At 40.2% G+C, this 17217-nt stretch overlaps 1 protein-coding gene across 2 annotated transcripts; it reads left to right on the top strand.

Moving 5' to 3' along the window:
* The first annotated feature begins 692 nt into the window (after positions 1-692).
* On the top strand, positions 693-1771 carry LOC103697542 (small heat shock protein, chloroplastic-like). Of its 2 annotated transcripts, none has more exons than XM_008779419.4 (2): positions 693-1071; positions 1183-1771. In XM_008779419.4, the coding sequence occupies exons 1-2, from the start codon at positions 837-839 to the stop codon at positions 1599-1601; spliced, it is 654 nt and encodes a 217-aa protein (XP_008777641.2). In that variant the 5' UTR covers positions 693-836; the 3' UTR covers positions 1602-1771. The 2 variants fall into 2 exon arrangements, with proteins under 2 accessions (XP_008777641.2, XP_008777642.2); XM_008779420.3 differs by having other exon boundaries at positions 697-1068.
* The last annotated feature ends 15446 nt before the right edge of the window (positions 1772-17217 follow it).

Below are 17217 nucleotides of genomic sequence, written 5' to 3'. Positions count from 1 at the left end.
AGACCAAAGAACTTGCTCTGCAAGTTTGTAACATTGGCTCATCAGCTATGAAAGTTTCAAGCTTATAGTTCATTTGCCCATGGAATCATCCAATTATCCAGCCAAGTTCAAACAAATAATATCAGGGAACACCATGGAATGAAGCAATTCTCCTGCCAAGTTCGATTACGTGATATCATGGTACAAGAAGCAAAAATATACACTAAGATCAAAATGATCCATTATGATATGAAGCATACAACATATCTCTTTAGACTTATCTTTATGTGATACAAAAATTTATAAAAAAAATTACAAAAATTCCTATAAAATTAAAAATAAATTTTACTTATATCTAATAGTTGAAAAATTTATGTTTACCTTTTCTTGCTTCTCAAAATATTAATCAAATCATTAACTTTAAATAAGAATGGGCATCATGCTCTATATTTAAAAATAATTTTGATTTTTTATATAAGATAAATAATTTTATTAATGTCGTTATTTTAGTAAGACATAAATATAAATTTTATAAACTATTAAATATAAATATATTTTAAAAAATTATAATTTACTTTAAAATTTAATATAAAACATCCATCCGCCTATCGCTTGTTTGTCTGGGTGTTTCTGGAACCTCCCAGCGCCCCCCACGAACGTTCTCCACTCTTCATCGTCTTTAACGTTCCAGAACTTTCTGTACTCCTGTAGGCTTCCTTCCCAAGAAACGGAGCGCATCAACCCCGCCCCCCTTCGCTCTGTATAAATACAAAACCCCTTCCCCCTCTTTTTTCCGCTCGAATCACGCAGGTCAACCTAAAGTTACTCCCAATTCTTTTCGCGATCTCTAAGTCTCCATGGCCGCAATGATCGCCATAAGGAGGGCTCCCGTCTCCAAGCTCCTGGAGAAGCTCCTCGTTTCCCCCGCTCGCCCCTCTGCTGCCGCCGGCTCCCGCCTTTTCAACACCAACACCAGGCTCCTCGACCTCGATGATAACCGCAGCCTCGACGTCGACCGCCGCCGTGACGACCTCTCGGGCGCCCCTCGCCGCCGCGGCGACTCTTCCTTCTTCCCCGGCATCTTCCCAGGTAGTCGTCATCTCATTCCCCTTCATAACTCGTCGATTCCTTTCCTGATTATTTGATCTCTTTGCCCGATAATCGTTTCAAGATTCTGAATCGGGTCTGCTTGTGGGGTTTCAGATGTGCGGGATCCGTTCACTCCGGCGAGGAGTTTGAGCCAGGTGTTGAACTTGATGGACCAGATGCTGGACAACCCGTTCGCGGCGGCGACCCAGGGGGCGATCGGGGGATTCCGGCGAGGGTGGGAGGCGAGGGAGGACGGGGACGCGCTGCACCTGAGGATCGACATGCCGGGATTGGGAAAGGAGCACGTGAAGGTGTGGGCAGAGCAGAACACGTTGATCATAAAGGGAGAAGGGGAGAAGGAGACGGAGGAGGAGGAGAGCGGTCGAAGGTACAGCAGCCGGATCGACCTGCCGCCGGAGGCGTACCAGATCGACCAGATCCGGGCGGAGATGAAGAACGGAGTTCTTAAAGTGGTGGTTCCCAAGGTCAAGGCGGAGGAGCGTAAAGACGTTTTCCAAATCAACATCGAGTGAGAGATACTAAAAGAGTTCTCATTCTTCTTTCTCTCCCTCTGTTGTTTCGGTAGATGCAGGGTGTATCTTCTTTTTGTTCTCTTTCCTCAATGCTTTGTATCTTCTAACAGTGTAGAACTTTAATCCATATGCATGATAAAGTTAGTTTGTTGCAGTTATTTGTTCTTTTATATTGCAGCTTTGGAAGGCTTGAGCATGCTCTTGGACGGGCCTGACTAGCTAGTGGTTTTGGATGTGGTTTCATTTATCCTTTGATTTTCGTCCTGATTTGAACTGTTTGGACTTTGAACATGGGCGTGTTCAATTGGTTGGGTCTGATTTATAACACCCTTGGTTATATGCCGGCCGAGCAGATGTTTTTTTCGGCTCTGGCCGGAAATTCTAGCGGGTGTTCACGTGTTTTGTGATGTTTAGATTAGTTTGGTTTAAGATACATAAATAAAAGCATCTATAGATCCAACTTTTAGACTTTCGTTTTTTTTTTTTTTTCTTTTTTGTTTATGGTAAGTGTTGCTAGAAATTGGACCTGGGGGCGACCGTCGGCTGAAAAGGGGAGCTCCGGCGAGAGTTGGTGGGTGACGGTTCGTCGGTAAGTGGCGTCCTCCGGGAGACCTGTGACAAGCTGGTGGCTGAGGTTTCCAGCGCCGGCCCTCCGATGCTTAAGTCAGAAGGAGTGCTTAATGGAGAAGAAAGGAGATGTGTCTTTTTTAGGTTTCAGAGTCCAACCCCCACTAAGATAGGAAGGTTCCTCTTTTATAGTGGGGTACTGGATTACCTGTGATATGACGGAGCGAAGTTACCGTGTGATTGAGCGCGTCGTGCGAATTAATGCACGATCGTGTCTTGCCGTAGAAGATCAAGCCGGAGCTCAGGAATTGTTATGGCTGATAATCCAATTCAAAAAAATTATGCTTCGCGACTCCATATCCATAATCCAATCTTTTTTATTCAATTTCCCGATAGCCTGACAGGTTTGCCTTATTTTCTTTCTGGGGATCATACGTCTGCAAGGCATCAAGAGTCACCTTCTTCTTCCTTCCTGAGCCTGCATTCATCTGTGGTCGGTGGAGGGGTAGACAAGAGTGGTGCAGGTGCAAGGCAAGCTAAGGGTAAGTGGGGTCCAGCGGGGTCAGTCTGGACCGGGTCATAAAGTGGCACAGATAATAGCAATATAGGCGGAAAAAGATTGAAAAATGGATTCCTATTCGAAGAGTGCATAACCGCATGGATAAGCTCACGCCAACCCGTCAATTTTAATGTGAATCGTTCATCTTAAAAAATTTTCAGTTCTTCGGGCTATGTCAATTCCAATTATCCCAAGACTTTATTATTTGTTTGTTCTGTCTCCATTAGCTAAGAAGGCTTGCATAGGAAGGGGAAGGAAGAGATCTTCTTGCTTCAATCTCACTTTAATGCTGCCGAGCAGATTTGCTGTAGAGGGCTTGAGATCCGTAGATAGTTAGAGATATGCGCATTGATTGTTGAGTAAGTCGGAGGTCTGCAGAGACCATGCGCATTAATTGTTGAGTAAGTCGGAGGTCTGCAGAGACCATGCGCATTAATTGTTGAGGGCGGCAGCAGGGCATGGTCCTTGGTCGTACTGTAGGTGGATGTGACCACAGTATACAGGTTGGGCGCCTTCAGGTCGGACGTCGGGCCGGGCGCCTTCAGGCTGGATGCCAGGATGGGCGCCTTCTAGTCGGCTTTGGGCCGGATGCCTGGACGGGCGCCTCCAGATCGGCTTCCAGTAGAGCGCCTGGTCAGGTGCCTAGTCGAGCGCCGGACCTCACTCTCACCAGACCTGACATTTGCTATGCCATACGCCTCCAGGTCGGATGTCGTTAGGTACATGCCGACCGTGTACCTTTATGTTTCGGAGCGGCTTATTTTCCCCCGGTAAGTTTAGCGAGTGTGGTGGTGGATGTTGTCCGAGGAAAAAAAATTGGGATATGATGAAATTTGCTAAATTTATCCTTCTAATTCCTATTTTTTTAATGATATGGTAATAATATCGTACACAATATATTATATATTTTATTATTATATTATTTATAATACATAATATAATAGAGTAATAAGATATTATGTTGGTAAGATTTTGCAGCCAACTCTCTCACCATCTTCATCAGTTGAAGCACGTTGGACGCCTTGGCGGTCCCTGTTTCAGAATCAAATCCAGAATGAGAAAAAGAAAAAAAATCCACATTGCATGAGAGTTAGTCGCTGTTAGTCTTCAAAAAAATCCTTACCTTGCTTATAGAGCGGATCTCTTTCCGCGCGAACAAGTATCTGTCTTCTTTCTCCATTGTCTCGAGCCCTGCTCCTTTCTTCTTCTTAGAGATTGATTACGCCCCACTTGATTGTAACAAGCCTCAAATCTGTTCGATCCACGGATGAAAATAGGTTGGGTTGACCTCGATTCTAATTTTATTTTTTATTTAAATTTTAATTTTAGATTTAGATTTAATTTAATAGTAGATTGGAACGGATCTATTGTTACAAGTTTTGACTCAATAAGTCATTCAGTTGGATCGGATTCATGTATAATTTGGATTCAACTGAAAAAATTTGAATTTGGTAGAGTTTGGATCATCCGTGGCTCAGAACTTGTTGGTATCCTGCGGGCTGCCATTCGGAGGTCCAAATAATTATATAGATTCGAGTCGAAATTTATAAATTTAAAATTATCTAAATTTTAAATAAGTCAGATTGGATTGGATTTGAATTTAGTAAACTCAAATCTGACTCAGAAAATAGAACGGAACGGATTTAATTTTAGGATCCAATCTGGTCTCATGGGTCCTCCAAAATAGATCAAATCGGGTCTAAATAAATTGGGCCGGGTCATGGGTTAACCTGACCTATCTGCTATTGATGAGGGGCAAAATGGATTATCCTGCTCACTACAGTAGGATCCAATTTTAGCCAAATAAACCCCAGCATCAGTTGAGCTAGGCCTCGGCCCCACCAAGAGTCAATCCAAGCTCGAACCTTGTCAAGGCCTCAGCTGACAACTTGCGTCAATCTTCTCTGATGCTCATAGCAAGGCACCCCTTATGGGACAAAGTCGTGAAGGAAAAATTGCCGCATACGATGTTAAACATGTGTGTGCTCCCCCAAAGCGGACAATACCTTATCTCCGTTGAGCTGCCCCAGCGCTCTGTATAGACAATGCGCCCAGGTCGAGCTCTGGGTGCCCCTATATTCATCGATGCACCTTGACTGAGCTCGGGGTGCCTTATCCAATTACGCGCCCCAACCTCCGAGCTCGGGGCTCTCTACCGAGCACATTTCGGAATTAGGGACGCCAGGCTATCCTCAGCACCTGTTAAGCCGATCTCGCCGAGTATATGATGCGACCCCTCAACGAGCTCGACCTTGCTTACGGTCGCATCTACGAGTGTGCCTACGCCCATCTACGTGGTTGTACATCGCAACATCTCCGCGCCATGCTTTACCTGCTAGCCAACGACAGTCAAGGACAACGCCATGCTATTCCGGCCGCTCCCTGCTACGACTGTCAATGCCTTACCATTCACAAAAACAGACTGCACTGAGCGCCACAAGCAACCCCAGCTACACGCTATCTAGCTTAAAGCCATTCTCTCTCATGATGAGAGCGGGCCATATCTCCGCCACCTGGACACCTTTATAGGGACTATAAATAGACCCATAAAGTAACGTAAGTGGGGGACTCTGAAAAATCCATTCTAAATCCACTTTAACTTAATCGTCGGAGGGCCCTCACCGGAGCCACCGTTGAGGCTTTGTGCAGGTACGATGGGCTGGGACATGTTGCATAGCTTCACCCACGGACTCTCTCTCGGACGCTCTCTTGTTAGCAGCTGCCACGTACGGGGCTGTCTGGATGTCCGCATCAAAATAAACACGAATCTCGGAAGAAAAACATCTAATGTGCATTGTTAAATGCAAACACCGTAAAAAGCACCTTCAATCATATTAGAGCTCATTTCTAGTAAGCAATAATATTGAAGAATAAGCACAAAGTTTCGAGGGAATAAATATTCAGTGGTTCAAAATAAAAATAAACTTTTTAGAGTAATAAAAATTGTCGAGTGATAAACAAAAAATCTCACTGATGTTCATTATTTTTTTATATATATTTTTAAAAATAAATAAAAACGGCTCAAAAAATAAATACTAACTATTTTATAATAAATATAATCTCTTAGGATAAATACTTAGTCTATAGGCAATAAATATAAATACTGCAAAAATAAATGAAAACTTGGTTGTCTATCCTAGTAGATATATAGCAATAGTAGAAGATTAATACAAAATTTAAAGAAAGTAAATACTAAATGGTCCAAAATAAATATAAATCTCTATTGATGAGCAATAAATTGAAAATTGCATGGATGCTCTCAGTCTTTCTATATTCTTCTTTAGAAATAAACAAAAACTCTTTAAAAATAAATATCAACTACTTCAGAATAAATATAAATTTTTTTTTACGATGATTAATACAAACATTGTAAACATAAATAGAAATAAAGAGTCGTGTTCTATCCCATCGTATTAACTATTTAATTTTTAAGAACACCAATAATTGACAGCTAACGGAAGAGTATTGGATTCCTAGTGTTCGAGTCAAATGGAAGGTAGGTAGGTCAATCGGATTTGAGGCTCCCTATACTCGAGTCAGGGGCGGCCCAATACATTTGGGGGCCTAAGGCGAACTCATTAAAAGAGGCCTTTTTTATTATTATTTAAATAATAATTTTTTTTAATAAGTATAAAAATATTTTAAAATTTTTATTTAAAAATAATTCGTCTAGCTTTTTGAGAAGCAAAATTACTAATTAAACTTTTATACTCAAGATCCATTAAAATACTATTTTCAATCGATAATATAGCTAATCCATTTAATCTTTCTTGTGACATAGTTGATCGCAAATAAGATTTTATCAATTTTAATTTTGAAAAACTTCTTTCAGCAGAAGCAACTGTTACAGGTATTGTTAATAATATTCTATATGCAATGCATGCATTTGGAAAAGAATCTGTTTTTTTATAAAACTTAAAATATCAATAGGGGTACTAGTTTCTGTTTGTAAAAATTCTTTTAAAATTTTTAACTCTGAAAACAGATCAATACCATTAATATCAGAATATTCACCATGCTTTAAAAAGTTTTCAAGATTAAGACAACACTTTTTCAAATCATCTTCATTCAAAGATTTTAACTTTCTAAAATTAAACAAAAAGCCAAAAATATTTTCATATATGGTAAATTGTTCAAATCTATTTTGAATTGAAAAAATAGCTTGATCTACTATATATAAAAAGTAATCAATTCTAAAAGATTCTTCAGCTGATCTTGTTATCTCATCATCATTATTTTCATTAAAATATTTTTTTCTACGGATCACACGTTTTTCACGAAATATAGGTTCTATTTCCATTTCATTTGCAATTTCTTTAGATGAATTCAAAGCATTCATGAATCCATTTTTCCTATAACTTTTTAAATAAGAAAGAAGACCTTTTAGTTGATCTATAGCAACATCAATATGCATGTCTTCAGATTGTAAAATCTTACTAACTGAGTTAACAGCAAACAATATATCGTACCAAATATTCATGCCTAATAAAAATTCAAAATTTTCAATCTCATATGTAGCTAAACATGTGGCTTCACTCTTTGTTTTAGGATCTTCACTAGTTTCCGCTAATTGAACTAAGGCATCTCTTATTTTAGGAGCTTGGTTTTTAATTGCTTTGACACTTTCAATACGACTTTCCCAACGTGTTTGTGACAAGGGTTTAAGAGTTAATGTGGATATATTATTTTGTAAAATTTTTCATCGTTTTGTAGAAGAAGAAAATAAGGTATAAATTCGTTGTATCACTCCAAAAAAAGATATAGCCTTAGGACATGAGTTAGCAATATCACATAACACTAAATTTAAGTTATGACATCCACATGGTGTGTAAAACGCTCTAGGATTTATATCTAATAATCTCCTTTGTACACCTTGATGTTTTCCTTTCATATTAGATCCGTTGTCATACCCTTGTCCTCTTATATCATTAACCTCAAATTTATATTTTTCTATTATATTTATAAGTTCATTAAAAAGACCCTTTCCAGATGTATCATCTACTTCTAAAAATTCTAAAAAATATTCTTCTACTTTTACTGGACTTGTTGAAGTATCTATACATCTTAAAACTAGGGTCATTTGTTCCTGATGGCTTGCATCAGGAGTGCAATCAAGTATTACAGAAAAGTATTTTGCTTCTTTAATCTTTTTAATTATTATAGCTTTAATTTCAGATGCTAATAATTGAATCAATTCATTTTGAATATTATGACCTAAATAATGATTGTGAATTTCATCATGTTGAATGCGTCGAATATGTTCTTGCATTACTGGATCAAATTCTGCAATCGTTTCTGTGGAGTGATTGATAATAATCCTATTTGATTTTGATGAGCTCAAAGCATTTGAGTATATCTTATGTTTACTAATGAATTCAATCTATTGTTTCAGTGAAAATCTTGCAAATTTATGGTTAAGTGTCTCTAGATTTGGTTCAAGACATTTTGGATAAGTTAAGAAGTGAATCTGAACCAAAGTCTGAGACTCGAGTCGACTCTGGGATATTACGAGTCGACTCCAAGCGTATCAGAAGCACTGGCACAGGCTCGAGTCGACTCCGGAACATTATGAGTCGACTCCGACTGAGAACAGACAGACGAACAGAAAGACTCAACTCAAAACCTGTCAGCGAGCCGACTCCTGAAGAGCGCGAGTCGACTCCGGAGTAGTATGAGTCGACTCCAGGGAGTTACAGACAGAAAGACAGAGAAGTCATTTTGAACCCTGAGAGCCGAGCCGACTCCTGAGGAACGCGAGTCGACTCCGATGGTTGGCAGGTCGACTCCAAAGGAAGCGAGAGTCGACTCTCAGTGTTATACAAGACAAAAGTCAGAGAGCAACTTTCGGACACTGAGAGCCGAGTCGACTCCCGCAAAGTCCGAGTCGACTCCGAGACAACGCGACCCAAAAAGACAGAAGACAGTATTGTTGTCTCTGAGACGCGAGTCGACTCCAAGACAGTTCGAGTCGACTCCAAGGCAGCGCTACTCCAAAAAGACAGAAGACTGTTTTTCGGATACTGAGAGCCGAGTCGACTCCGAAACAGTCCAAGTCAACTCCAAGACTGCACGAGCCAAAAGACAGAAGAACAGGAGTTCGGGCTCTGAGCGCCGAGTCGACTCCCAGAATTTTCGAGTCGACTCGAGTGAGCAAAGTTGAAGAATACCTCTATGGATTTCTTGGAATGAGTCGACTCCAAAAGTGCAAGGTCAGCTCCAGAATTTGGGGAGTCGACTCTTGGTTAAGTCGAGTCGACTCCCAGTCGAGAAGCTCACTTTAATTCAAATTCGGAACAGTTGGTGAGTCGACTCCAGAAAAGCATGAGTCGACTCCTGCTGCAGCCGAGTCGACTCCAGATCGCGCGAGTCGACTCCGATCCCAACGGAAACATTGTCAGGATATGCAGAATGTGCAGCACGGCTAGTAGATTGTGTCTAACGGCTAGTTTCCGTGGGGAATGGCTTAAATAGCCACAGAGGACTGTAGCAAAGGAGGGAAGTGACATTCCTTTCAAAGAAAACACAAAAACTTCATCTGTCAAAGGGATCTAAATCATAAAAAAGGAAGAGGGCCATTAACTCCATTCAACCAACTCTTCCCAGCATTAAAGAAGTCTCCTTCAGCCTTCAAGTCTTCAAGACATTCAAGAGGAGACCCAGAGTTCAAGAAGCCCTCCTCTACATCATCATAAACTTGTTTGAGAGCTCTTAACTTTTCTCTTATTTATATCGCTGTATATCTGCTTTTTCGAAGCTCTATTTTTCTGTTTGTTTTTATTCAAACCGTTTGTTCCTTACTTGATTCAATCAGGGGATTGAATCAAGGGTGTAAAGGTTTATTGGTGAGCCTAGGTTGAAACCAACGGTGTAAGGGTTCGATTGTGATCCTGGAAAAACCGACCGAGTTCGTTGTGACCTCGTAAAACAACAAGTTGGGTTGTGAGCTTGTAAAACAACCGGCTGTAATCCGAGGGGTTATAGTGAATTCCCAAGTAAGGCTTGGGGAGTGGACGTAGGAGCAAGGGTTAGCTCCGAACCACTATAAATTCCTTGTGTTTGTGATTGCTCTGTTGTTCTTTATCTTCATTTCATTCACAGTACATAGCATCTAATTAATCAACTTGCAAAAGGTGTCTATCTGGGGTTGTCTATCTGGGCAACAAGTGGTATCAGAGCCGAACTCTTTTACCCAAAGAGTAAAAGATCAAAATGACAACCCCATTTGGATCTTCCCACATTGAGGGCCAGTCCACCCAAAGACCCCCATTCTTTAATGGATCCGACTACTCATATTGGAAGGCTAGGATGAGAATATTTATCCAAGCCCAAGACTATGAGATGTGGACCATTATACTAAATGGACCATACATTCCATCCATTTATGTAGAGGGTGTCACTGTACCCAAACTTGAAAAGGATTGGGATGACAATGACATTAGGAAGGCCCAACTCAATGCCAAAGCAATGAATGTGCTTTACTGGGCATTAGATAGAAATGAATTCAATAGAGTCTCTACTTGCAATTCTGCAAAAGAGATTTGGGATAGACTTGAAGTGACCCACGAGGGCACGAATCAAGTCAAAGAATCCAAAATAAATATATTAGTTCATAAGTATGAATTATTTAAGATGGATTCTAATGAAACAATCACTTGCATGTTCACTAGATTTACTGACATTGTCAATGGCCTAAAAAGCCTTGGCAAAAATTATACTAACAGTGAGCTTGTCAGGAAGATTCTTCGCTGTCTACCAAGGTCATGGAAAGCCAAGGTGACGGCAATCCAAGAAGCCAAGGACTTGAACAAGCTTCCACTTGAGGAGCTTCTTGGATCCCTAATGACGCACGAGCTCATAATGAAACAACACAGCGAAGAAGAGTCCTCCCACAAGAAAAAGGTAATAGCCCTCAAATCTGTTTCTACTAACAAAGACTTATCTTGCAGCAGCAGTAGTGAAGAGGAAGACAATGAGGGAGATGATGATGAGGCTCTTCTCGTGCGTAAGTTTAGAAAATTCATCAACCGTAAGAAGACCTTTTATCAAAGGAGAGGCCCCTCAAGTTCCTATCACAAGGATAAAGGTAAGGAAAGGAAAAATGAGGGAATCGGATGTTACGAATGTAAGAAACCGGGACACTTCAGAGCATACTGTCCTTTGCTCAAGAAGGCCAGCAAGTACAAAAAAAAGAAGGTCCTCGTCTCCACCCTATCGGACTCCGATACATCTTCATCATCATCGGATGAGAAATAAGAAGAAAAGGCCAATCTATGCTTTATGGCAAACGAAAATTAGGTAACATCTGAAACACATTTAGATTTTACCTTTGATGAGTTATATGATGCGTTTAATGAATTAATGGATGAATATAAGACAATGAGCCTTAAGAATAAAGAGCTAAAACTAACCAATCAATCTCACCTCCATAAATACGATAAATTAGTTAAGGATAAGAATTTTATCACTAAAGAAAATTTAGAACTTAAGACAAGCAACCAAATGTTAATTCAAAAAACTAATACCTTGAGTAAAGATAACGAAAAACTAGCCAAGGAAATTTCTGAACTTAAAAAGGATAAACAAACTATTGGAGGTAATTTCACAAAAGACTTAGATGCACTAAAAATAGAAAAACAAAAGTTGGCACTAGAACTTGAGAAGTACAAGCCTTTTATAGAAAAATTTACTTATAGCTCAGAAAAATTAGAAATGATACTTAATAGTCAACGAGCTGTGTTCAATAAAGCTGGTTTAGGGTATAAACCTAAAAATAGACAAAAACTCCTTAGTAATTTCTTTGTTAAAGCAGGAGAAAGCAAAACTAAGAAAATAACATGTTTTTGCTGTGGAACTTTAGGACATAAAGCAAATGTGTGTAATTATAGAAAAGAAAAAATTAAAAGAAAAATTAAAAGGGTTTGGGTTCCAAAAGGAACCAACATTACTAACCATGAAGGACCCAAGAAAACTTGGGTACCTAAAATTGTATGATTTGCTTGTGTAGGAGTGTCTTGCAGCCAAGGTCGCCAAAAATTGTTGGTACTTAGATAGTGGCTGCTCAAGACACATGATGGGTGACAAGGATCAATTCTTCACCCTTGAAGCTAAGAAGGGAGGTGCTGTGACTTTTGGAGACAATAACCAAGGTCACATCATTGGTATAGGTAAAGTACAAATTACCCCTTCAACCTTTATTGATAATGTTCGATATGTTGATGGTCTTAAGCATAATCTACTTAGTATTAGTCAATTGTGTGATAGAGGTTTTGATGTTTTGTTCAAACCATCACTATGCATCATAACCAACTCAAATGACAATAGTTTAGTTTTTAAAGGAATAAGACGTGGGAATGTGTATGTTGTAGACCTTGAGGATCTTGCCAAACATAACCCATATTTAGTTGTTAATGAAACTAAGGATAATGATGCTAGTTGGTTATGGCACCGTAAGTTAGGTCATGCAAGCATGGACATAATATCAAAACTAGTTAAAAGAGATTCCGTGATAGGTTTGCCAAAACTAAAGTTTGAAAAGAATAAAATACGTGAAGCTTGTCAATATGACAAACAATCAAGGAACTCCTTTAAATCCATAAATTGTGTCTCTACCTCTAGACCTCTAGAACTACTACACATGGATCTATTCGGACCAACTAGAACCACAAGTCTAGGTGGAAGTAAATATGGTCTAGTTATTGTAGATGATTATTCTAGATACACTTGGGTCATGTTCTTAGCTCATAAAGATCAAGCATTTTCAGTTTTTAAGAAATTTCATAAGGAAGTAACAAATGCTAGAGATACTTCAGTCATAGCTATTAGAAGTGACCATGGAACCGAATTTGAAAATCATTTATTTGATGAGTTTTGTAGTAAAAAGGGGATAACTCAAAATTTTTCTGCACCTAGGACACCACAACAAAATGGAGTTGTGGAAAGAAAAAATAGAACTCTAGAGGAAATGGCTAGAACCATGTTATGTGAAAGTAACCTCCCTAAGTACTTTTGGGGAGAAGCCATCAATACCTCTTGTCATATATTAAATAGAGTTTTATTGAGATCCATTATAAAGAAAACACCTTATGAACTTTGGAAAAACAGAAAACCAAAAGTAAACTATTTTCATGTCTTTGGATGTAGGTGTTTTGTTCATAATAATGGGAAAGATAATCTAGGAAAATTTGACTCTAAATCTGATGAGGGTATATTCTTGGGGTACTCTACAACTAGTAAAGCCTATAGAGTCTTTAATAAAAGAACCCTAGTTATAGAAGAATCCATACATGTTTTTGATGATTCTAGTGATATCTCTTCTAGTAAGAAAGTTAATTTTGATGATGATGCTGAAATTCTTGAAGAAAAGATTGATGAGATGACATTACAAGATGATGAACAAAAATTAATTGGAAATGCATCATCAAGCCAAGAGGCTATTGTGGATCATGGGCTGACTAAGGCTTGGAGGTATGCTCACGGACATCCTAAGGAATTAATTTTAGATGATCCATCTCAACCTATTAGGACTAGAGCATCTCTTAGGAACATAAATAATCATCTAACTTTTGTCTCACATTTTGAGCCCAAACACATAGAAGAAGCTGAAAAAGATGTAAATTGGATAAATGCAATGCAAGAAGAATTAAACCAATTTACTAGAAACAAGGTATGGAATCTAGTTGAACGACCTTCTGAATACTCAATTATAGGTACCAAATGGATATATAAAAATAAACTTGATGAAAATGGATTTGTAATAAGGAATAAGGCTAGACTAGTAGCAAAGGAGTATAATCAAGAAGAAGGTATAGATTTTGATGAAACCTTTGCTCCTGTAGCTAGACTCGAGGCAATTAGATTATTATTAGCATTTGCATGCTCTAAAGATTTCAAATTATTTCAAATGGATGTAAAAAGTGCATTTTTAAATGGGTATATTAATGAGGAGGTGTATGTAGAACAACCTCCTGGTTTTGAAAATCATCAATATCCTAATCATGTGTATAAACTGAACAAAGCACTTTATGGTTTGAAACAAGCACCTAGAGCATGGTATGAAAGACTTAGCAAATTTCTACTGGATCATGAGTTCTCTAGGGGAAATGTAGATATGACACTGTTTTTAAAAAAGAAAAACAAAGACATGTTAGTAGTACAAATTTATGTTAATGATATTATTTTTGGTGCTACTAACAATCGCCTCTGCGAAGAATTTGCTGATTTGATGCAGAGTGAGTTTGAAATGAGCATGATGGGAGAGCTGAACTATTTCCTCGGGCTTCAAATCAAACAATCTGAAGAAGGGATCTCCATCAATCAAGCTAAATACATCAAGGAGATGCTTAAGAAGTTTGATATGGAGGGAAACAAGTCAATCGGCACACCCATGAGCTCATCATGCAAATTAGACCAAGATGAATCAGGTAAATCTGTAGATCAAAAGATGTATAGAAGTATGATAGGATCTTTATTGTATCTCACTGCAAGTAGACCTGATATCATGTTTAGTGTATGCATGTGTGCTAGATATCAGTCTAATCCTAAGGAATCTCATCTAATTGCTGTCAAGAGAATCTTTAAATACCTAATAGGAACAAAAAATATAGGTTTATGATACTCTAAAGAATCTAGCTTGAACTTAATAGGATACACAGATTCAGACTTTGCTGGTTGTAAACTTGATAGAAAAAGCACCAGCGGGTCATGTCAATTTTTAGGAGAAAATTTAATCTCATGGTTCAGCAAGAAACAAAACTCAGCTGCATTATCTACTGCTGAAGCTGAATATGTGGCAGCCGGGAGTTGTTGTGCTCAAATCATGTGGATTAAACAGCAACTTGAAGACTATGGTATTAAACAAGATAAAATTTTCATTAATTGTGATAATACAAGTGCCATTAATCTAACTAAAAATCCAATTCAGCATTCAAGAACTAAACATATTGAGATAAGACATCACTTCATAAGAGATCATGTACTGAATGGTGATGTGACACTTCAATTTGTTTGTACTGATGATCAATTAGCTGATATCTTCACAAAACCCTTGAGTGAAGAGAGATTTAGTGTGCTTAGGAGAGGATTAGGAGTGATTGATCCATCCTAGTGATGTTCTCTTCTAGTTCATTGATTTTGATGATTAGATTGTGTTAAAAATAGAGTTTCTCATCTATGATCATCAAATCAGATCATAACTTAGTGAGTGTCCCTTGTTTGGTACGAAAATAGCATAATTTTTAGGTGCGTGCCAGAGTTCGAGTCGACTCGGATACGTTTCAGAGTCGGCTCATGACGGGGAGTCGACTCGCACATAGATGGGAGTCGACTCGAGGTCGATGGCAGCATAAGGGGAGTCGACTCGCACATTGACGGGAGTCAACTCGAGGCCGATGGAAGCATAAGGGGAGTCGACTCGCGCATATTTTGGAGTCGACTCGAGGTCAAGTCGACTCGCGACTTACAGGAGTCGACTCGAGGTCGGGATCCGAGTTTTTAACCCTAATCCAAGCGTTTAATCAACACTTCTATTCACCGCCTCCACTGTTCACAAACCCTAGAGCCGTCTCCGAGATCGTCTCCGACCGTCGTTAGGGCTTTTTCGTCGACCTTCTTCCGTCCCTTAGGTTTTTACCCCATCCCTAGGTCAAGGATGCCTCGAAAAATGGTTGTCCCAAGCCGGAAGAGGCCCCAACCTGCGACCGGTGCCGAGCGACGGTCCAAGGCTCGGAACGATCCCGTGAGGCCACAACCTCCGGTTCGTTCCCCGCCGAGGCCGGTTCCCTCGCGACCGTGCGCCGGGAAGGCGGTCTCCACCGGGAGATACGTCAACTTCGACTATCTCTCCCGGGAGGGCTTCACCATAGGAGATAGGTTGAGGGGCCAAGGTTTAGAGTTCTTTTGTTCATTAGATCTCCCCACATACCCAGGTCTATTTAGGGAGTTCTATGGAATAGTGCATAGGGGCAATGGGGGGATACAGGGAACCGTAGCGGGTGTTTCTCTATTCATTTCTGAGGATTTCATAGCACAAATCCTACATCTTCCCCAAGCTGGGGTATTTCCTACACACCTAGAGGATAGGACTGAGGCCCTTACGGCCATTTTAGGGAGTCCACCCCAGTCCCCACTCGATGAGGTGTCCGCTAGTTCACTGTCAGTTGAAATGCGGCTCCTCCTGAGTATTATCTCTAGGACCCTTTTTCCTAAGACCGGCCGCTTTGATTTTGTATCTGAGAGGGACCTAGCCCTTATGTTCTACATCCTCCAAGACACACTTATTAACTTCCCCAAGATGATCTACAAGTACCTTTGTGAGCCACTAGACAGACCTAGGCTCACCCTTCCTTATGGGATGATGTACACCCTGATTTTTAGGGAGTCCGGGATCCCCATTCCTGAGGGGGAACCCTCTCGCGCACTGCGATGGACAGATCGCATGGGTGAGGGAACCCTACACAGGATGGGTTTTCATAAGGTAGAGGGAACCTGGGTCAGGAAACCATCCTCCTCCACAGCTACCACTAGACGCTCCCTCAGTCCTGATCCAGATTTTGACTATCCCACCTTTCCCTCCACATCAGCACCATCCACCTCAGCCGGACCCTCCTCCTCAGCTCCACCCACTCAGCCGATGGAGGTCCGGATTTCTCCTGAGCAGCTCCGGGAGTTGCGGCAGGAGATTGTACGAGATCTTCGGGACGATCTACTGAGGGAGCTCAGAGGTCCAGTCCCTGCCCCCTCTTCTGCATTAGTTCCCTCTTTATCAGCTGTGACCGAGATGACGGCTCATTTGAGGGAGGAGATCTTCAATGTCAGAAGCCTGATACAAGCCCAATTCTCCAACATGAGCGATGTCACAAGCAACACAAGAAAGATGCGAGATGACATCCGACACGATATGGGCAGCCTGAACCAGGGGGCCGAGCGCTTGGCGAATGTGTTGATCGCCAAGGTGGACAAACTCCAGGAGACTCTGACTGAGCTTTCCACGACGCACAGTAGAGCCACCTCGGCCATCATCACCCAGCTAGGGAACGTCACAGATGGGGTCAGTCTCCTAATGGAACAATCAAGACTGAGCAGAGGAGCCACATCCTCGAGGAAGCCCTAGCTTATTTTGTGTATTTTGACATGTATTTACTGCTTTACTCTTTGTATTCACAAATGTACCTACACATACATCAATACAATGAGTAGACAATTTTTTTCAATACTGTGCAATTTAATCTCTAACTGCTTGTGTGTTCTGCTTACTTCCTTTTTGCTATGATGACAAAAAGGGGGAGAAATATATTTAATAGACATGTAAAGGGAATCAATGAAAATCAATAAAAAGAAAACTTTTATAACACACAAGAATTTGTTCTTAGTGGATTCGATACCTCGAGGCTCATTATCTCTCTGTTGGGGCTCCTAATGGAGTAATCTCCAGAATCTATTCAAGGGATATTCGGAGATTAGTTGAATCATACTTAAGAACAAATTGGCAGATTT

This window comes from Phoenix dactylifera, unplaced genomic scaffold (genome assembly GCF_009389715.1).
Source record: "Phoenix dactylifera cultivar Barhee BC4 unplaced genomic scaffold, palm_55x_up_171113_PBpolish2nd_filt_p 000452F, whole genome shotgun sequence".
Taxonomy (NCBI): Eukaryota; Viridiplantae; Streptophyta; class Magnoliopsida; order Arecales; family Arecaceae; genus Phoenix; species Phoenix dactylifera.
The sequence above is the reverse complement of the archived record's forward strand: the minus strand, read 5'-3'. Positions and strand labels throughout refer to the sequence as shown.

Excerpts from the sequence above, each read along its gene's own strand:
- LOC103697542 (XM_008779419.4), top strand. The coding sequence starts at position 837 with ATGGCCGCAATGATCGCCATAAGGAGGGCTCCCGTCTCCAAGCTCCTG. Across the intron at positions 1,072-1,182 it reads CCCCGGCATCTTCCCAGGTA|ATGTGCGGGATCCGTTCACT; the intron begins GTCGTCATCTCA and ends GTGGGGTTTCAG.